At 36.4% G+C, this 23099-nt stretch overlaps 1 protein-coding gene across 8 annotated transcripts in view; it reads left to right on the top strand.

Annotated features, from left to right (window-relative positions):
• Positions 1–23099, top strand: part of PDHX (pyruvate dehydrogenase complex component X) — a 67313-nt gene that overhangs the window by 8572 nt on the left and 35642 nt on the right. For 7 of the 8 annotated variants that reach the window (XR_003257380.1, XM_026089319.1, XM_026089316.1 and 4 more), the window contains 2 exons: positions 7024–7107; positions 12057–12157. Coding sequence is in view for 7 of the 8 variants with exons in the window: in XM_026089316.1 (XP_025945101.1) it covers positions 7024–7107; positions 12057–12157 (185 nt within the window). In the remaining variant the exon portion in view is untranslated. Of the gene's footprint in view, positions 1–7023; positions 7108–7308; positions 7395–12056; positions 12158–23099 lie in introns of those variants that run through there. The other variant, XM_026089321.1, reaches the window with a different exon arrangement.

Below are 23099 nucleotides of genomic sequence, written 5' to 3'. Positions count from 1 at the left end.
CAAAACTCTTTTTGACTTCAGTTATGCATTTTGAGTATATCAGAATTGGACTCCTGCTTTGTCAGTTAATTACGTAACAGAGGGAACAGTTAGAAGGAAGGTACCTGTGTGAGATAAGAACTGAAGTGCCAGCAAACACACTACAGGGGCAGGGAGGGAAAGGTGAACAAGTTTCTAGATGAAATGCTATTGATGGCATAATCTGTGGTTAACCTCAGTTATGACCCACTTGATTTTTTTCAGATCTTTGCCTTTTGCCTGTTCTGCTTAGATGGGTAATATTGTATTAGAGAGAAACTTTCTTTCCAGCTCCACCACTGGAGATGTTACTTGCATTGCTGACCGATGTTGTTAATAAACAATTAATGAATCAAAGACATAAAGCACAGAGCATCTTTTGAAAATTCCGAATTCATTAACAAATAAAAACTGCAAATAAAAAGTCTTTGTGGATTAGGTTGTGAAGGTTGTGTCATTTATAAACAGATTAAGAGTCACACTCATGTGGAACCAAAGGATGTGATTTTTCTTTTAGCAAAACCACTACTTAAAAAATATTCTGTTGGAAATGTGATTTGGCCCAAAGCCTCTGATGAAAATAGAGGATTAGCAAATTGGCTTAGGTTCATGATTTATTTTTGAATGCTTCTTTATTTATCTGAGAAAGTGCAGGCTATCAGCAGTGGGTGACCAGATAGCTTTTGTTCAGGGCTAGCCTGCAGATTGGATCTGGTCCATCAAAAGAAATAGTCTGCTCCTCGCTGCCCTCTTTCCTGGGTGTTTTCAGATGCTGTCCTGTTACATGACTGTAAGGCCTTTGACCTCATCACATGATGGAGAATGCCAGTGTTTTCTTGTGCTGAATGCCTTTTCAGTTATATGGAAGGAAGATGGCAATATTGTGGCATTTGATACTTCAGTGTCTCACTAGAAGACTTTCTTGCTGTAGTTTAGCTTGGGCATAACAGATGTTGTGAGCCCTTTCTGGAAGACAAGGGAAGAATACTGAGAAAAACAGCTTATCTTTAGTTGTCTTCTGATGCTTAGTTATTGTTCTTCCTGCACCTTTTGCCTAAATATATGCCTACAGACGCTCCAGTGGCTTGCATTTGCTGATAAACAATATTGTTAGCATGTAAAATCAGACTAGGGTTTTGATATTACATTGTTTGACTGATTTCTTCATTTAAAGGATTTTCCTTTTATAATATGGCATTTGAAGATTTAAGATGGATCCTAAATCAAAAGTAGATTAATTCAAAATAAGCCCTTCTAAATAAACATAACAGCTCTTTTCCTTGTAATTGATAATTGCAACAATACAGCCCAGCTGGGGGCAAGAAATGTTAGTGTTGCCAGTGATATGTCCTGTGACATCTCTATTTTGTCAAACCTGCAGATGGTGCAAGTGCATTATCTTTCAGTGATTTGAACAATGTTGCATAAATTCAAATTTTATATGTATTTTTCGAAGTGATTTGCTTGCTGCAGATGACTAGAAGTTTGTGAGGCTGTTCTAAGTAATTCACATTAGCGTTATGCCATATACCTTGGTTGCCATTTAAAAAAATCATCATCTATCTATAATTAGCACAGGCAATCAGATTTAAAAAATATATAACTTCCATATGGGAGAATATGGCAGAATTTCAAAATCTAATACTTAGCAACTGTAAGTATAGTCTTATTTTCTTTTTAAATGATGACCTGTGATACCGATTGAGTTCTTCTTGATTTGAATGTATCTTAGTAAAAAATGTTTGCAAATTATTTTTTAATTTAAGCAGTATTACGAACTTCCAAATTAATAGTTTAAAAGAAAACATTGACATCAACTGTCTTCCTGCAATGCATTTTAAGTCTGGAGGGACAATCTACAGAAATTTACAGCCAGATGTTTCTGTTCAGAATGGAATTATGACACAATTACATAGGAATATTATAGTACACGATGTTTTGCAGTAAAATGTTAGTTAAAGGTTACTACGACCTGGAAGGTATCTGCCACTTGCAGGGTTTTATATTTTAGCATCTTCACAGAAAATGGGATCTTCAAAACTTTTAAATATTGTAAAGAAGCATAGGGTTAGTTTTCTCAAGATTAGTTTTTCTTCTTACAGTTTCTGAATAGTTGCATGCAGATTCAAGAGGATGTAATTACACTGAGGTGTGTTCATAATCCCAGAAGAGAAGGAAAGCTAGTTTAGTTATTGCACTACATTTATTGCCTAGAGCATGGGACTAGAAGTGAGAAGATGGGTGATCTTCACATTTGTTTTGATTGGTGATGCAGGGCGAGTCATTCAGGCCTGCTACCACTCAGTTTTACATCAATAATATGGAGGTAACATTGTTAATCTATTGGGCTAAGACAGTTTATATTCTGTTGTCTGCAGAAGGATCTGAGCAGCCTTCAGCTCACCATCTCTTCCCCAAAGGGGCTAGCAGAACTCTTTAGGTTTTCTTCTGTCCGTTCCCCCCCCCCCCCATAAGGATTTCCCTGTTCTTGCAGTTATGTGATTTTATATTGGTCTTTCTATGTAATAATAAGCCTTTGTTAGTTGCTAGTAACTTGCAAATCAAATATTCTGTGTACCTGGTTGAAAGTTGGGGAAAGATGAAGGAAAGAATTTCTTTAGTTACTATTGTGAGTGTTCATCTGACCTCCCACTTATTGGAGGTTTTGCTTAGCTATTGTCTAGTGACCAGTGGGTTTATTCTTTGTGTGATAAGGTTTTTCTTTAAGTGTGACTGTGAGTAATAAGCCTTTAAATGCCTAAGACTGGTAGCCTACTTTATTTCTGCCTATGAAAGGCATAGCCAGATACCTTCTAAAACCCAGTTTGAGTGCTGGCTGCTCTTCAGCTGCAATTACCATTATTGCAATGAGGCACAATAATATAGAAAAAAGCAGCTTCTCATTTTCAGATTTGTCACATGCTTTGATTTTTTTTTTTTTTTGGGGGGGGGTGGGGGGGGAGAGAGGGAGATCTTCCTTTTACTTCATCTTCCATTTACTTTACTTCATGTGTGCCTTGCTGCTGGATCTTGTCTCTTAACTTGATCAAAGGTTCAGAAGGAACTGTGTGGTTTGTGGTAGTTGATATCATGAAAGGGAAAAAGTTGCGCACTGAATTTGTTGCCCATTTGGGGTTTATGCCAAAGTATGGAGCATATTCTAGGCAATGGGGCACTCTTTAGTAAGTGAAATGTTTGAGCCACCATGATTAAATACTAATTCCTTCTTCATTAGAAAAATAGAGTGCTTTCATTTTTTTTTAATGAAGGATGTTCACTGCTTCTAGTTATTCCTAGATGTTTGTGGGATATGCTTTCAAAAATCACATTTTCATTGTCAAAGTTTACTTGTCAAATTAAATGAAGCAAAGCATTTCTTTACATCATGTAAGTTTTCAAGTGGTTTAATGCATTCTCTTCTACTTATTGTTATCTATATTTTTTTGAGTGAACACAAATACTGCAAAGAAAATTGTGTACCTGTACTTTAATTTGCAGTATTTCAAAGATAATGTTCATAGATAAACACGATTTGATAAACGAATGCAGATATACATTCACAGATTAGTATGCATTCAGAATGTAGTTCATTTATTTATGTATTGGTCCAAGATGGGAGGTTACAAAAAGAAACTTTATTAAATTCTTGGAGGCAGTTCAGATGAAAATTACCAATGTTATCAGGAACATTGGATAAATTTCTAAACATGAAAATAATGAGTAATACTGAACTGACAAGTGTTTGTGTCACAGAAAGATCATTTCTGTGAATGATTTGGGAATAGAATATAGAAGGCTGAAACAAATATATGTGTATTTCCTCATAAAAAGTCTTCTGGGAACATGAACCATGCATACGCTGGGCTCATTTTCACAGTTCCTGTGTTTTGGGGAGCATGATCCTGATTGTGTTGATCTCCTGGAGACTTTGGGGAATAAATAACTCACTTTCTGATCTCAGACCATTTTAAAATGGCAAGATCATTAATGGCTGCTGAGGTTATTAGATCTTTGCTGTAATGGTTCCAGTTTGCCTTAAAAGAAATGCATTGTGTCCAGGAAGAATGGAAAAACTGTACAGTTTCTTTAACTTTACCTCACCTCTTAAATATTTATTGCTAAATGCTTCTTTATTCTTTCATAAGTGCTATGATTTATTCTTTCATAACCCTGTAGCAATAAGACACGGTTAAGATTTATGGGATATATTAACATTAATGAATTACAAAACAAGGGTGTACTTTTTTAGTTCCCTTAAATCATTGTGTATTAATTGAAGTTCCATTTCTATGTTTGTTTTCTCTGAGATCTTAACCAAGGCAACTCTTACGACTTAGATTAGTGTTATATAGAAGTAAGGATAAGAAATATTCTCACTCTGGGGACCATGTGCTTTTTCAGCTCAAACATTTTCTAGTTTCCTTCCTTATACTTTCTTCCGGATAATGAGAATTTGGGGGTGGGGGGTGGGGATAGTTTTGAGTTTTTAAAGCTGTTACTGCTTGCTTTAAGCAATACAGCAATTGGGATAAATACATTGTTGCTTACTATTGAATCGGCAGTGAGCCTTAATACTGCTGATTGGTTGTATAGAAAAGGGAATATGAAGCAGAATTGATTCTTGTCTTTGTATGAAATATACTCCTTTTTTTATCAAGTTATCCTCTGATTCAGTACAGATTTGGATATAACAGGGCTTCAGATTGGTCAGGTGCTGGAAAATTAGCCTTACAACATGGTGCCTAAAGAGCTGAATTTGTGGCCTTGTAAGTGTTTTTAGAAAGCTGGTATCTCTCATATTGCAAGCTGGATGTCAGAATACTCTGGCGTACTGGGTCAAGTGGCAGGAGAGGCAGTGTGCTACCGCATGGCTGAGCAATGTGCTGTCTCATGAGTCCTGTGCTCAAAGAAATCCTGTTTACGTGGCACTCAACCTGCTGGTGTGCAGTGCTGCAACTTCTCTTGGTGTATGGGTTCACTGAACAGGTGCCCATGGCTGGCAGGCTGCAGTGACGGGCTGGCCCGCTGCATCTGGAAGAGGGTGTTGCATAGCAGGAGGGGCTGTGGGTTTGTATTGCTTAAATACATTGGACTTTGCAGATCTTTTTGTTCAGCTTATCAAAGAAAAGGTTGAGAATTCATCTGGTCCCTGTATATGAGCATTTCTCCATGAAAAAGAGCTCTGTAATGAGAAATCCTTCAGTCTTTTTAAGAGATGTAAGATTCAGTCACTGAAATTTGAAATTGGGCTCTATCAGCCTGCAAATTAAATGTGGTTTCCTAGCAGAAAGGTTAAGAAAACTTTGAAATGGTTTATCTGTGGAGGAGTTGGGTTGCCGTTGTCTGGACTACTTAGGATTAGGGGTTTTGTTATTAATTTAACAAACAAATATAATCTGGGAAAAATTCCACAGCCTGGGGCAAAGAGGAGGAAGAAGATGTAGTGTTTATGGCACCTTCTGAGAAGACCCACAGTATTGCTGGTCATGGAATTCAGGACTCTGAATTGCCATTTCTTTCTTTAGCTTTTGAACTTTGGGGGAATGGGATTACATGCTTTGCCTTGTCATATTCTTAACGCTGCAGTTGAGCAGTGATCACAATCAAGATATGAGTATCTAAACTTTGGTTAAAAGTCAGGAAGGATTCTAACAACTGGCTAAATATGGTCTGTTTTTCTCCTCTCCGTCCCCACACACGCATACCCATGACTAGAAGACGGGATGGATAAGTACTCTGAGACAGATGAGAGGATGCCTGGCTGGTACTTTGCTCACATGTGCAAAATTATACTGCATAACTAGGAAGAAAAATTCTGGTAAAGGGTCAGGAATCCTGTGGGTGGAGTTTACTGTCCTCTGCAACACATCACTGCTCATCACCAGGGAGCTCACAGCTGCCTTTCGCCCCCTTTCCTGCGACGCAGCAGTGCTGGCCTCCCTTGAGCACCGAGATGCGCGTGTGCATTTGTTCTTTCCTGTGGGCTTGCTCAGATTTGACAAGTCTTACTGCACGCTTTGAACTCCCTTTCTTACAAACTTGTCTTTGAGCCTTGTCTCACTCATGTACATGTCTTGGAGTGTTTGAGAGGCCGCAGCACAGCATTTTACCCAAGGTTTTGCTTAAAGAGGATATGACAGGAGCAGAACTAAGTGTATGTAGGGCCACATATGGAAGCTCAAGAAAATAGAAATGTGGTTTGGCGTAGTACTTATGTCTCTGATGCACAAGATACTTGGGCCTTTAAATTTTTCAGTAGTAGATATTGAGGGTGTTAGTTGGCTCAGCATTTGAAGTTTGTGGCATTTCTGTGGAGGGGGAAAGAACGACACCGCGTTGTGTTAGCCGCTGATCTTTTCTAATGAATATTTGTATTTCCTGCCTGCTTTTTCATTCTCCATCCTATAGCTTGCAGCTTGAACTCCGAACAGGTTGTTTTTTTTGTTTTTGTTTTTTCTCCTCTCCCTGTTTACATTTCTGTTGGAGAAAGGTTCTCTAGCCTTGCTTCACTTCAGTCCACCACGGTATTGTTCAGTAGTTCAGGCTGAGCTGAAGGTAACTTGAAATACTAGTTTGTATTATTTTTAATAATGTGATAAGACTGGGTCCTAGGGAAAGTTTTAATTAAAAACTAATTGTATCAAAGCTGAGGCAACATGAGTATCTGAAGCTCCCAAGTGTTTATATTGTATTTTTATTTAAGACAGAGTTTAATTTGCCTAGTAGTTATGTATTATTTGTGAGTTCATGTTTAAGTTAACCCTTTCTCTATGCATAACAGATGGGATTTATACTTTGTGCCTTGTTTTCCTTGGTGCTCTTCTGAATTTCATTTACAGTGCATGTTTGTGTCTAACCTTTAGAAAAGGAGCATCTTTTTAGTGAATGATCAGCTATCTTTCAGATTCGTGCATTGCTTAAGTCTTGTTTCAGTTAAGCAGTTAACTAAGAAAAAATTACACTGGAAAAGAATCTAATTTAGATAATCATGTGCTTGTTTTACAGGTATGCCTGCTATTAAAGTTTTCATGCCTGCACTTTCTCCTACAATGGAAGAAGGAAACATTGTGAAATGGTTAAAAAAGGAAGGTGAGACATAACTTTCTATTGCCACAGTTGCTGTATTTTGTTAGCTTTTTCAAGCTAGTCTGTAAGAATAAGATCATTCTTTCAGGTTGCACCTTACTGCTTTGAAGCAAAAAGTTTGGTACATGAATGTTCTCTTTTTGAACAGTACCCTGCTTTAAAACTGTTGATTCTTTAAACATTCTTCCTTGAACTATCTTCCAGAGGGTTGCAATGATCGTATTTTAAGAAGTCTCCACTAGACTGTTCTACAGCGTTGACACTGGAAAATCACCTGGTTGTTCTCTCTGGTTGGTCTGTTTTCCCCTGCCCCGTCTCTCCCAGTGTTGTCACGGTGCTCAGTAATTTTGAGAGCCTTTGACTTTGGGGAGGCTCTCTGTTTCATTATTCCAATGTGTTAGAAAGACATAGTATTTTTATAGTTATTATTTAACAACTATAAAGCAAGCAAGTAACGCAAGCAAGTTATTACTTGCTTCTTAATACATAAATTATAGTCTACTCTTAAAGCTGGCAGGAAACCTTAAATTTGTTTTATAGCCCAATTTCCAAATAGGGGAGAAGAGGCCTGTTTCCAGAAAAAAACCCCTCATGATCTAATTAATTTTCATTAAGGGATATTTTGGAACCTCAGTTATCTTCAGCTGTCTGTACTTTGACAACTGAAAAGTAACTGACTTCTGTTAAAATGTTTTGGAACAGCTAGATAAATAGTCTGTGCAGTACTTCTTGTCTTCACATAGGTTGTATGTAAAGAAAATTCTGCAGAATCTGTAGAATATTCAGCCCTCCCTGTTCTGTTAGGAGAACTTTCTCCCCCTCTCCCCTCCCTTTCTCCTATCCAGTTTAAAATTAGGGCTGGATTTTGACTTTAGTAATGGATTGCTGGGAAAAATGGTTATCGTAATGGTGGCAGTTAGTACGGGATGCACTGCAGAGTTTTAGATGACTGTAACAGTGTATCTTGTCCTCCACATTTTTAGCTTTATTACAGAGAGCTAAACATACTTGGAGAAAAGAAAATCTCTTGAAGCCTGTTAACTTTGATAGATACAATTTGATGACCTAAGTGTGTGTATTAACTTTTCTGCCTGAATAAGTCCTTTCTTTTGGCTTACCCTATAAATGTTGGTATGGCCTCCATCACCATATTACCAGAGCACTTTGCTTATGTGTGTTTTAAATATGTTGCGGGGAATGGAAAGACAGTGACTTTATACCTCATAAGTCCTCTCATAACGGACACGAGATTTTGCTTGTAAAACTTCTGGTAAGAATTTCTGAAGAACTTACAAGGAAAAATACAGCAGTGCCAATCTGTAAAAAGTAATTGCTCCGATGTTACCAAAACTTGAAGCTTCAGTTAGTAGAGTAACAAGTCCAAGATTATGCAGAGAGGAAGGAACAACTGGAAGTCCTTTTTCTGTCCATTAGTCATTATTAGTTTATCCATTAAACATATAAAACAATTCAGTTTTTAGTTTTAAATTAAATATTTAAAATCACAAAAGAAAACAAAGACAGCATCAGAGGAGTTGAAATGAATTCCAATTTGCTCCACAACACAAACAAATTAAGTTTTCCTTATTAAAAAAATCTTAGGACACAATGGCTATACAATGATTCTTCTTACTCTTCTTCCTCCTACCCCAACCCAAAAGAAAAAAAAAAAGTATTTTAATTAACATCAAATCTTATAGATGGCTGGACATTAATATAAACCATTTTAGGATTTTCATTGCTCTACTTTCTATTTAGAAACAAGACCAAAACTGAATATAGGATGTTGTCTTATTTGGCACATCTGTGACCATAATTGGTTCCCATGAACATTCTTTTCTCTGTCGATCTGGAATAAATATAATGACAACCTAAGAAAATGGGAACATAAGTTTTGAAGAAGAAAGCTAGGTGAGCTAATGCTTCTGCTCTTTCTGCAGAGCAGAACTGCAGCATCCTCCAGCGAGTTGATCATCTATGCTTAGCGGCATTAGTGAATATAAATGTTTGATAGTCTTATATATGAGAAAATAAATAAGTACTTCAGAGCAATTGAGAGAAGAAAGCTGATGGTTGCGTATGACCAGCAGGGGCCAGTAGAATACTACTGTGATCATTTTTTCTGCTCTTTGTGTAAATACCAAATGTTTTCATTTTATAGTTTCACAGGACAGGCAGATGATTTCACTACAGCAGAAGGAAAAACACTGCATTTAATTGACAGCTTTACTATTTTCCTCTCGTTGTTAATGCTGCTTCATATCGATTCCTCTGGGTAATAAAGACCATTGCTTAAAAATAAAACTGTGTTTCTAAAAACTTCTATTTATTATGTATGAATTTAGTGTTGATGAAAGATGATAGTTTGACAGCCCTGGAGACTAAAGTCCTCTTGTTATCGTGGGCAGAAAACAGAATAAACAATAGTACTAGCTGTTTCCTCATATAGTGTAACTTGACCTTATTCTGAGACATCACCTCCAGGAACTTCATTCTCTATACTCAGTCAACTTTCATTTGGTTTGTGAAGAGTACATCAAGAAATGCAGTTAGTCTTGTGATTTGGATACTTGTCTGCTAGTACCTGGATGGAGGCTATAGGCTGTTGAATGCCAATAGATATGATCCCCTAGAGGGAAACTGTGCTTTAATAGAGATCCTCCTAATCATTCAATCTAGCTATAAGAAATTAATCACAGTGTGCACATGCACACACATGTGTACAGGATTTTTAGTGTTTTATATATAATAGTTCTCAGAGAGCTGCTGTCCAGGCAAATCCTGTTGCCAAATACTGCTTTTTTTATTAGAAAGCACAAGAACAAAAACTTTTCTCAACAAACTTCTGTTCTTTCTAATCTTCTCTATTGGGAAATCTGATTTGTAATTGACATAAAATTTGTGATATCTCCCAATGCCCGTTTTTGTCATCTCTACTGAGAAAACTATAGTCCTTTCTATTGCAGTTAGATACTGAAACACACGAGATTTTTTGTTGTTGTTGTTGTTTTTTTTGAAGGCTACTGTGAAATAATCTTCTTAAAACTGCATTTGATCAATTTCCTTCCCAATCTATGGCCACTTCTTGCTGCTGCAGTAAAACACAAACTAACAGAAAGGTAGGGGAAAAAGTGGTTTGTCCACTGAAGACTTCCTCTTTTCTTCCCTGTGCAAGTCCTTAGGAGTCTGTAAACAGCGTGGTGCACCCAAGTTAGGAGATACATTGTGGGGAATGAACGCATGTATGAAGGTATTTATTTGCTTTGGCTAACTTACACTGTTGGAGTTACCACTGCACGTTATGTTTAATACTGAGACTGCTTTGAGTGGTGCTAAACATTTACAGGCCGATTGCAGGCTGGGGAAAGACAATGACTGAGATATGGAGTTAAGCTCCTTTATGCTTGCCTATCTTAGCTCTGTAGGTTTACACAACAATTTGATTTCTTTGTGTCTATGAAATACTTGCCTAGCGGTCCGATATACAGGCCACTTGAATTAATCATCTAGTGGAATTAAACCACTGATATAAACCTTGGAATTTTGGCTTTCTTTCATAAAATGTTTATGCTCTAATTATTGTGAAGTATGGTGTGGCAATTGGATTATTACATTAAATACTCAAGTGTTTGTGTCCTCCCTTGCCAAGTTCCAGAATAGGAACATTTTTGACTTCTAAAAATATGCATTATGTAATTGGCTGAGGTTTGAATGTTTTCATTGTTTACCACTGCAGAGGTCACAAGAATCATATAACACTTATTTTTTTGCTTCTTTCCATCCAGGTAGTCCTAAATCAGGAAATAATAAAAAGAGATGAGTTTATTTCACTTAGTTAAATATAGGTTGTAACATGTAAACCTGTAAATACAGGTTTTTTTTCTGATGCTTAAGCACTGCAGACAGTGACAGGAAGAATTAAATGAAATGCTTAAACAGATAATACTGTTGCAGCATTTACGGTGCTAGGGGATTATTAAAATCTTACTGTATATTAAAAATACATTCATGTGTTAGGTTTGTATGTATTGTCCTTCTTTTTCAGTACTCTGTAAGGAAAAGTGTATCATATTTTGTTGGAGGCCAAAATATTCAACAAGGTCAAGGTTTTCCAATGTAGTTTCAATTTAATGTTGACTGTCTAGTCAGTATTCAGCTGCTGAAAGAATCCAGACTCATAGCATTTTTATCATGCACCAGCAGATAGATATAGTCCTCAAAAGCGGAAGGAAAGTATACTTCAAAACAATTCTACTTATAGATTTGTGTAATATAGAAAAAGCTACTTCTAACTTTTAAGCATATTCTTATTTCACAAAATGTGTGTTTTTTAAAAAGACCTTTCTCTGGCTGTGTAAGAGGCTTAGGAAGCAAGCTTGTGGGCTTGCTGCTTGAAGTGATTCAATTTCTTGAGATTTTTATTTGTATATGTTTAATAGCGTACATACAAATTAGGGAACTGTTAACTGTGTCAATCTTTGTTGGAGTAAAAAATAATACTTAGTAACAAAAATTGTTGCTTGTGACCAGTATCTTAGAAATCATAGCTTTAAGTAGCTTACTCTGATTTATGGCTAGCAATGAATATGGAAGGCTGAGGGTTATATTCTTGGTTATGCTACTGATTTGTCATCTTGTGCAAATCAATTTCATTGTGCGTGTGCTTCCTCTTGGAAAACCTGCTTTAAACATGGTCATTTGAGATTTAATGAGTTATGTCAGTGTTCTGCTGCTGCAGTCTTTATCTCTGAATCTTAGTGTTTTTATTTGAAAATGAAAGAGATTATATCAATTAATGATTTTTTTCTTTTTTTCTGGATATCTACTATCCAGGGAATGTATTAGGAACGTAAAATGTTGGTAGTATTTGGTTAAATGTCTCTCTTCTGTAATTAAGTAAATCCAAAAGGAAGTTTAGACTAAGTATTCTTAAGTTTTGTTGTGTTTTGCAGGTGAAACAGTGAATGTTGGAGATGCTTTGTGTGAAATTGAAACGGACAAAGCAGTGGTTACCATGGAATCAAGTGATGATGGCATATTAGCTAAAATACTGGTAGGAACTTTGTCTTTCTGAGTAGGATGATGTAATTTGTCTTGATTATGTCATTTCATATGAGCATATCAGCTCAAAAATAGTTAACTTTCCTTCTTTTCAGCTTTCAAAATAATGCACTTGTTTGCATTCCTAATGAAAAATAATCGCGACGTTTATATCAGTATGAGTACTGGACTACTAAATTTGCTAAGCTAGATATGTTTAATGGATTTTCAGTTAGCAGGACTGAGTTGCATCATTTTGCGTTTTGTTCCTTATGAATTTTGTCCATGAAATAGTGCAGTTTATTACAGCTCTTGCTTTGAGTTAGAGGAAAACAAGTTGCAATCAATTAGTTGTAGGGTTGAATATTGGCTTGTACTTTACCCAGGATGCGTGGTTTTTCCATACCAGATTCTCTTGTGCTGGCCATTGCTGAAGCTGAAACGTCATACTAGATGGACTGACCCAGATGGCAATTCTTTAATTTCCTACATTTTTAAAAATTGCATCGAAGAGGTTTAATATAAAGAACGAGGACTGGAATCAATATGAAGTTCTCTAAATATCATTTTGGAGTGCATATGAATTTGTGTGTATGTGCATATATAACAGGGAGAAGGAGGCAATATATATGTATGGGTTGCTTGTGTTTGGCTTTAAATCCTGTTCTGTACCAAGACGGAAGCAGTAACAACTGGACTGCATAGATCAGGATGAAGGACTTAGTTCTAGCCCTGCGTTGCCTAAGGTTTGCTTTTTAGTCCTGTGTAATGAGGCACTATCTTATAAGTACTGTATTGTAAAATTCTTCAGTTGGGCTTTATCGGGTTTTTTTGCAGGAGCTCTGACTACAGAGCAGTGTAGTGCTTCATTATCCCATCTGGACAGCTTAATCAAAGTAAGTTAGTTTTAAATTGGTGACAGAGCCAAACTTGCAGACTGTTAAGTGTTTAGAGAGTGTCCGCACAAACTGTTCTGATGGAAGATTGATTGGGATAGAGGGCAGTATCGTATAGTTGCTGTGTAGAACACCTGCCACTGACAGCTGTCTGTATATTGGCTTGACAGCCTGAAAACAACAGACAATTCCTATAATGTAATACATTTAAAATGAGCTTTTCAGGAATTCTATCTGGTGATTGACAGATCCTCCAACCACAAGAGTGAGAGTCTTCCCTATTCTCAATTCCTTTCTCAGATCCCTGATTCCTCTGTGGAATTTCCAAATAGCTTCTCTTACATAGTCTTGGCACTGGTTGATCTAGTAAAATAAAAAAGGCATAGGTAAGTAAATGTGGAAGGTATATCTCTTCCTGGGGAAGACTGAAACTCTTGTAGTTAATGTAATCTGACAATCAAGGAATTAAATTAGTATTGTTTATGAGCAGGGCAGAGATTGGTCTTGCTGCCTCTCTGTAGACAAATTACTGAAATCTGTGTCAGTTTGTTTCTCTCAAAATGGGAATTACTAGGTTTCATTTGTGGTTGTTTTTTTCTTTTAAATTCTTGACATTTCATTACTGAAATAGATTCACCTGATAATACCACTTCAGAATGGTTAACCTCTCTTGTGGCTGGTGGTGGCAAAAGGCAGGGATGCATGTGACAATACTGATAACTTTTTTTTTTTTAATTAAACAGAAGAACCTATATTTGCAGTTGCCTTTATGGTGCAAGGCTTGATCACTCATGAGAAATACACCACTATTAACATTCTGCTTGCTTTCATATGTTTTTTCCATCTTTCACATGCAAAGCTTAAAAAGATCTTTTAATCTATTATATATTATAGTTCACAGTATTAGTCAGACCTGTATATTAAAGGGTTTTGTTTTATTTCTCTTTCATATTGAGTTAATTATGCTTAAATAAGAAATAGTAATAGGTAGTCTGTGCGGTCTCAACCACATTTCGGTAGGCAGATCTTATTACCTTTGGGCTGGATCTGCACTGTATAGTAATGAATGTCTTCTAGAATTGTTAATATTTTTCAGTTGGGTAGTGGGTAACATATACTTTGAATTGTTAACGCTATCAGGAATCACTAAGCAACAATTCCTAACACCTCAGGAAGGATAAAACAATTCATAGAGCCATTTCAGCAGCTTTGACAGCCTGTGCGTGTGCTGCTTGTAATGTGAAAATTGCTCTCATTGCAGAACAGTGGCATACAATTAAAAAGAACGTTAGTGAGTAGGTGGTGAGATGCATGTGGGCTTCTAAAAGTTTTTTGTTGTTTTATAATTAGTTTGGGGGTTATATTTTGCCTCACTGGAGTTTTGAGCTTAAGAATTGTTTCAGTTTTTAAATGGAACGTTCCTCCAGTTTAGGCATTCTGTTCATATGGGTGTTTTCGTAATTGCCGTTGCCAATTTCCTAAGAGGTAAATGTCCTGCTCAGGGGAACTTACTGTATAGATTTTCATTAACTAAATGCTCATTAACATGAACTGGGGAGACGCGTGTCTTCACTGAGTTTTCTCTTCTTCCCTGAGATCCTTTATGTTCTATGGTAGAAACACTTTTTAAAATTACCATTTAAAGAAACATTTTACCATTAAAACTCTACCATATGGTAGAAACATTTTACCATTTTAATTTTACCATTATTTAAGATAATATGAAAGGTAATACTCTTTAAAATGGTTTTGTTGTGCATAATCTGTTTAAAGGGATATTAACTCATAATCTGCATACCAGTGTTGCTAGTTTTTTCTTAAAACAGTTTTTCAGAACCTAATGATAAAATAAAAATCTGATTTCAAAATGAAACATGATTCCTTTTAGGCTATAAAATCTTTTTCTTCTGAACGTATGGGGGTCAAATATCAAATTATAAATATTTTGTAGAATACAATGCATCTGAAATGCTGGAAGAAAAAAGTAAGATTTCCACTGTGTTTATGGGGAAATGTACTTAAAAGTATTTTTAGTTTTAGTTTTTCAAAGTTGTGTAAAGACCAAGCAATGATTTCTTGTCAAGCTTAAATGAGATTTTAACTAATCCATCTCTTTTTTGAAAAAAAAAGTTGTTCTTCATCCATTTTAGGTCTATATAATCCTGTCTTTTGATCCAAAAGTAAATACAAGAAGCTTGAGATTTTTCTAATTCTGTGCAATACTCTAAATCCTTATGTGGAGATGATATCCAGTATTTCAGTCATGTTTCTGAGCATGAATGCTTATATTAACAACTCTACGTAGTTGTTGGACTTTATCTAAAAATCAAATTTGATTGTTCTGTAGTTCCACATTAAAAACATGTATCAAACACTGCCCTGCAAATGTTGCTTATATACATGTAATTTTTGGTAATGAGACTATTAAAAGCTTAATAGCATTCAATTGAAATATAATAGGATTTATGGAGAGATGCTTAGTATATTCAGAAAAATGAAATAGCTCTGAAATTTAAATATCCGTTTTCTTGATCTTTGCTGTGTTCCACCATTTCATGTGTCGATACAGGTATTTCACAATCAAATTAAATTTGCATGGAAAGCTGGAAGAAGAATTCAAAACCTTGGGACTGGCTTTCCGCAGAAGCATTAGGGTGTTTCTGAAGACTGTGGTTTTGTTGGGTCCACAAGTGTTACCGGTAAAGTTTCTCCAGAAAATATTGCAGTTGTTGTCCTTGGCACTTAACTCCATTTGTAGTTCCGAAAAGTAGAGAGGTTGACTCACTTAGCCTGCTGTACAAACCTGGGAAATAATGCAGAAGGTCAGAATACAATCAGAATGGGAAACAGCAGAAAATTCTGATGACAGGATGGATAAAAAGGGATGAAGTTTGGCAGTGTAAGGTGTTGTGTCCAGGAGCTATAGATGTGTGGGTTTGAAAACAACAAGTCATTACTAATGCAACTACCAATACAGAAGATGGCTCAAATTTGCCTAGACCATTTCCTGACAGAGAGTCCTTAGGTACTATGACACTGTTTTATATTCACATAAAAAAAAAAAAAAAATCATTGAAAGTAAATCATTGTACAAAAGTAAGCTGACTTATGTATTCTCTTACTGCAGTGGCCACAAAGAACAGCTGATTACTATTCCATTTATCACAGTCATTTATGTGGTGAAAGACTCTTAACGTATCTTTGCATGTTATTCTCTTTTGCAAGATTGAAAAAAACTAAGTTTTTCAACCTCAAAAGGATTGTTTTTAAAATCTCTTACTCCTCTATGTTCCGTTATGATTCTCCAGGCTCTCTCTAACAATTTGTGTTGGAAGTATGGTTCTCTAAACTGGATTAAATATTCTATCTAAAGTCTCTTCAGCACTTCAGAGGGTGAAACACTTCTTGGATAAATGTAACATATGCCACGCTTCTTTTGCCCTTCCCTTTTGCAACAGTGTCTACAATGACTCCTGTTCAGTTTGTAATCCTATGTAATCTCGGAGCCTTTTCTGCCAAAGAGATCTGTCTACTTATTTTTCTTTTTGTGTTTGTGAATTTGATATTTTCTTCTTGACTGAAAAAGGCTGCACTTTTCTTCCAGGAACTATATCCTGTACTTCAGGGACTAATAATGAAAAAATCTATTCTAAATTGTTAGAACATATCAGGTAGAAATAACAAAGGAGGAAATGATGTCTCTCATCATGTCACCAGTGTGATGTATTCGTGATAAAAGTAAATATAATTCTAGTCTTACTTCTGTCAAGATGTTGCTAGAAGAGATCAGAAGCTGTTAATGGCAGTGTGCAAGGCACTGGTTAGATCTCATTTGGGTTCCTGTAAACAGTTCTGGTTACCCGCTATCGCAAAGGATAAATTTGCGCAGGAAAGGTGCTGAGCAGAACTAATCAGGAGTTGGCCGGGGCTGGGGGATCTTGAGCCTAGCAATGTAAATAAAGGGTCTGATTGAACCCAGACCAGGGTGGGGGGACCACTTGCTGGGCAGCACGTGATAAGCCTGTGGAAGGTGTGGTATGAAGAGGTACCTACAGAGACAGAAGCATGAATCCTTCCTTCTGAAATAATTTCTAGTTCTAAAACAGTACAGTTGCTTGTTTTTAACAATTTTGGAATTTTTTTAACTCCCTTGCACTAAGATAGTATTTTACAAATGGGCATCTAAGGAATAGAGAACTTGGATTACTTCAGTGAGGTCGCAGAGGAGACTCATGCACAGGCAGGGATTTGAATTCCCTTATTAATTTAAGATCAGTGGCTTAATCACAGTACCATCCATCCTTTGCTATCCATTTCTTAACATCTTATGAAGTGTGAAAACAATTTTCTTACTGAAGGTGAATAATTATCCCAATTGTTCTTCTATGCTCCTTTTTTTAGGCTAGATCTGTGAAAGTTGGATTCTGCTCTAAAACAACAGTTTAATTAAAATTATAGGAGATAACCTACCCATATTATCGGTGTCAGCTAAACGGTGTTATCCTAGTAACTGTCCTACAATTATAAAGAACTAAGATTATGCTCTGAAAGAAAATGTTGTTGAAAGCAAGCTGTTTTATAGAAGATATTATGTTATTTGGTCAGGTTGGTCTTTTTTAGGGAATATCTGCACAAGAGGCGTGGATTGCAGAAGTATGTGCAGACACATTGATATTAGTTGCAATCTAGCTATATTGGAGAACATAGAATGGACATAACTAAGTACAAGTTTGCTGAGCAGGCAGTGGCCTGGACAGACTCCCTGCCTGCCCACCGTGAGGCTTGTGGTTCTGCTGCTGTCGCACAAGCTAGCTGGGTTGGTACGTAAGGTTGCTTATCCCTGCTACAGCTGTGTTTTCTTACAACAGCATGTATTTACATATTTATCATTTGTAAAAAGGAGAGTACGTTCCTCTGTATGGGAGATTTTTAAGAAGAGATGGTAAGTTTAGCATCTTCCTTTTTTGTGTGAACGAGGGGAACGTCATTTGCAAAAGGGAAAACATCAGAATAGGTGCTTTTGTGGAGAGGGGGATGTAAGATGCAACAGCTGTAAGGGAAGCGTGCTAGCCTAGCAGGACTTGCATCTCATAAGAAATTATCATTTGAGTGTAATTTCTGCAAGATAATTTGCATTTTAAACACTAATTTGTATAAATGAGTAAGAACTTCTTAAAACTTTTCATTCTTTTAATTTGCATTGTTTAATAGTAATTTTCCCCAGTTGGACTTTTTGGGGAGTTTTTTGTTTGCTTGTTTATTGGGGTTTTTTGGCACCTTGATGAAATAGACATTGAAACTCCTGAGTTCTTGTGTTCAGCTGTGGAGAAACTCATCTAATAATTTCAGAGTATATTTTGCTATTCCAGGGAAAAATCTCACATCAGATTTTCAATTTTCAAATCCATTTTTAGTCCTCATATCATTATTTTAAGAACTGCTAGGTGGGTGATACTTCTGCTGTCTTTAATTCTCTTCAATTTGGAATGTGTCTGAAACTTATTTTGCATCTAATAGCCTCAGCAGAAAAGTGTGTAAGCTCCTCTTTTTTTTTTTTTTTTTTAATATATATGAAGTTCCTATTCTGCCTTCACAGATGCTGTTTTGTTAGATTTGTTAGCGTGTTTCCCTGAGAGATGTTAAGGAAAGAATAGTAGACACCGGTACTGATGTGCCAAGTGTCTTTAGCAAGTGTTTCCCAATAACTAGGGGTAGCATTAGTATTTCAGAAGTTGTATTTTTCCTGTTTCCTCTTTTATATTCTAAATATATTCCAAATTCCAAAATTTCCTTGCATGTATTTTGCTGTTGTGGAGTGCTTTTTTTGGAGGGGGAGAGGGGAGAGGAATGGATCAAAACCAGACTTCTCCAGCAACTACATGATGGAGGCAGTATCGTGGAGCAGTGATATTCAACCTTAGTCAAGTTATCCACATCATCCAGTAACAATCAGACACTGAGAGCTGGGTCTGAGAAGGAGATGGCGAATAGCTATAATGTCTCTCAGGTTGTTTAGGGCAAGAGAGGCAGCTTTACTGGAGTAGCATGAACAGATTTTTATCTAGACCTAATCTTTAATGGACTCTGCTAATCATCCTTTCGGGAATCTAGAAATGGTGAGCTTTTCAAATACCTTGCATATTGGAGTATGGAGTAAATGTAGGCACAGGTCTTATTCCAGTCTCTTGAGAACTATAGAATTACATAAACCTGGTGTATTTGGGAAGTGAAATAATAGGGGAGCAATAGGATCTGAAATTCTCTGAATTTTTTTTTCGTATCTCAGGTATGATCCTTAATATTCCTTCTGCAGTATCCAGTGCTGTATTAGGTATTTAGTAGATTTTTGTGTGATATTTATAACATAAAGCTCTTAGGTTTGTGGATGGGGGAGACGATTTGTTGTTGGAAAGGAAAGCTATCCTTCCAAAGAATGCTCAGAAGTTTTAGATGTGGTATGGAGAAATTAGGAATAAGTGTAATGCATTTGAGTTGACAGCATTTGCTCAAGTTTACTCATTTCCTAAAAGAAATGAAAAACAGTTTTATGTCCATTGGTGCCAACTACAGTTCTGAGTTCAGAACGGGAAAACTGAGTCAGATAAACACAAACTGTTTGCCTAAAGCTCTGTTTTATGCCGTAAAAGATGTAATGTTCATTAGATTAAGCTAACTTAGAGTTTCATTATTTTTTAAGTTTTTTTTCTTCTTGACTGTACAGTGCAGTATGTATGGTTTAAGAAAGAGCAAAATAAAATACATACACATGCATATATTCTATTCCTTTTCTCTCTGGAGCTCTTGTTAATGATCAAATCTGTTTCACTATAAAATGCAGTAAAAACTTAAATGAGTGAAGGAAAGTTTTAGGGCAATTTCAGGATGGTGATTATTCTTTCAGTGGAGTTGCTTCTTAAATTAACGCTGCCTATTTTTTCCCTAAAATACTTCTTAGTTCAATTTGGACTGAGAACAGAGGATGAATGATTGTTCTGAAGATTTAATATCCATTACTATTTTCTCGATCATGCCTTAAATGTTTCATGACAATGGGTATGAACTGAAACTGCTTTGTATAAACCTTCATCTGTAAAGTGGACCAGTGTAAGTTCCTGCTGTGTTTCTCACCAGTACAGGGGAAAAACATCTACCTTGATGTGTGTGTCTGTGTCTAAAGCACTGTACTGCTGTGGCAACAGCTCAGAGGGAACTTTAAGTATTCAGAGGAATAATCTCCTCCAACGTTTCTCTCTATCCTGGCTCATCTATGCTTTGTTGCTATGTCAGCAAAGTTACGATCCTTTTGACTGATCTTGGATATGTGGCTGCACAGAGGAAGTAGCTTCACAATACTTCTGTTTCAGCTCTTTCTATATCTGAGATTCAAGAGTTTGTGGAGATTTTATGCAGAGGGGGTCTCCTTCTGGTATTGTGAATTCTGAAAATGTAGAAGTCATGAGTCAAAAATCCAGGAGGTGAAAAATTAAGCAAAATAATAATTTTTTTGTCTCTTCTAGTTCTTGGGCTGCAAAGGCTGTGTGTTTAAAATAAAAATATACGTGTGCACACAAACAGACTTTTTTTAGTATAAACTCTGCAATCACAGAAAAATTAGGAAAACTGGAATTTTCACATAATTATTCATCTTCAGGAGTGGTGAATATCAGAAAAAGCACGATAGGCCCACTACAGAGAGTGAGAGTTGACAGTTGATGGCTTTGAACGCTCATGTAATGCTGGGTCACAAAAAAAGCCTAAGTAGTAGAAACATTCCTGCACGTTTGTTCAGCTCTCTCTGAATTTCTGCATGTGTCTTCATAGCACAGTTAAAGTACTCTGATATCAAAATACCAATAAAAGCATGACACCACAAAGGCATCATAATGTTTATTCATCTATTCAGTTACAATATGTAGACTGCTTATAAAAATAGAAGTGTTCTTCATTACATGTACAAGCCTTTGTAAAGAAAAGAGAACACATGCCAAAAAATATTGGTTTATTCCCATTCTGTTTAAGAAAAAATATAAATTTATATATATAAATATTAATGTGTTATGGAAAGTATTTTTAAGTTATGGGTTTTACCTGTTTTGCATTGTCATTGGTATGACTCAGTATCAAAAATCTGAGCATTATGCTGATTTGATACACATTTAGTTTTCTAAATGCCTTGTTCAGTGCAAAGTATGATAATGCTATAAAACTAAAGTGAAAAATTTTGGTATTTTGTATGTTGGTTTCTTTTTTTTCCCAGTTCTTGTGTTTTGGTGATTAGGTCAGGGAGATTGTGTTTGCACTGGCTTCAAGCTGCTGTTTTATTTGATTATGAGTGGCAGTAATTTGATATGAATAGCTTGCAGCAGTGTGTGTGTTTTTTTTTTTTTTTTTTCTTTTTTGTGGAGTGACACATCTGCTTATTAGTGGGTCTTTCTGTGATAGGATTCTTCAGCATTAGCCTAAGCAGTTCAGGATTTTTGGTTGCCATTCTGCGTCCCCAGGTACTTTAAACTCATCTCAATAAAAACAAAATACGTTCAAGTCTTGACTGACACTTCAGACTTTCTTTTTCTCTCAAATGAAGCTAAGAAGTTCAGAATATTAATGAAGAAGAATGCATCAAGAGATCAGCACAAGAAATGTTGATTTAAATCTTAGGGATTTTTCATGTAATAACTGCTGTTAAAGAATAAGAGTTACACTAAAATTAACCTGGTGTTTGGGGGCGGGGAGGGAAGGGGACTGACAAAACTGAAGATGTGAAATGTTTTATCAGAACATACTCAGATTGGCTTTCCTGTTCCTACTTTGGTCTAGTGTTGACCCTTCCAAGGAGAGAGAAGGAAAAGCCTATGAAATCTGAAACGTTCTACTAGTGGAGTTAGTATCAGAGCAATGTGCAGAGAGCAAACCTAGATAAGAGTAATAAAAATCTTGTGTTTGCATCTGCCTACGACAGCTTCTACGGTTTACAGCAGTCTGTCTTATTTATTAGACTGCTAAGCATCTAGAAAACCTGATTAAAGTAATTAGAACAATAGGCTCCCTGATACTCTGAATATTTTGTGCTTCGTGTCCGTTTTTTAGTTTAGGTTTTGCTAATGTCTACTAGTAATTTGTAAAATGTCAGCATTACAGATACATACCAGCCCCCTTTGAGACAAGGGTGTGCTCAGTATGGCTTTATGGCAGAGATTTAATGTCTGTTTCCTTTGTTTAGAGGTCAGTTCTATCCGGCCTGTACGATCTAACTTGTATCTGGCTACCTGTGGTCCCAAAAGGCTATTTTGCCATCTGGCCAGATGCCCTGGGAATGTTACTTCTTTTGAGGGCATGGAGAGTTGCACTTCTACTGCCATTCTCCTACATTACTCTGTTGAGGAGCCCTTCATTAGGTTGTTAAATTGATGTGGCCACCATGCTTTGATCTAAAGCATCACAGGGCTATTCTGGCTGTGATGCAGATGCATTTTTTTTTGTTTTAAAGGAACATCTAGAACAAATCTGCCTTATCCCGTCTAATTACAGCATATTTACCTTTCTGTCAGATTTCTGTGCAGATGTTCTCCAAAACAGTGGTTTACGTATCATAAAAGTGCTAGTACTTTCCTGGTGGACTGACTTCTTATTTGGCACGAGTTGTGTTAAAATAGTCATATTTTACAGGGAGAAGTTAGAACAGGAGTCAAATGTTATCTTTTCAAAAAGAAGTAATGGGGCACTACTATTGTTGTGGTTTTTGCAGGTTTTGGTCTCTTTTTCTTTTTTGCTTGTCCCTTAGCTTCTGAACTTACAAGGCTGTGTTTTAAAGTGCAACAATGCTAGGTATGGTGTAGATATCGCAAGATACAGTTGCCCTATCTAGCTCAAAATTTTCAAACTTAGTTGCCGGAGATTCAGCATTCACATTCATTTTCAGTAGCTAGTGTGCATTCTTAGAGGTACTCAGTAGCCTGTAACTTGCTCACTTTGAATTCTGAGTCCTAACTTCAGATGTATGGGATTTTTGGGGCATAAGTTAATATTTCTCCATACTTTTATAATAGCAACTGTTGTTAA

This window comes from Apteryx rowi, unplaced genomic scaffold, assembly GCF_003343035.1.
Source record: "Apteryx rowi isolate R43461 unplaced genomic scaffold, aptRow1 scaffold_81, whole genome shotgun sequence".
NCBI lineage: Eukaryota > Metazoa > Chordata > Aves > Apterygiformes > Apterygidae > Apteryx > Apteryx rowi.
The sequence above is the reverse complement of the archived record's forward strand: the minus strand, read 5'-3'. Positions and strand labels throughout refer to the sequence as shown.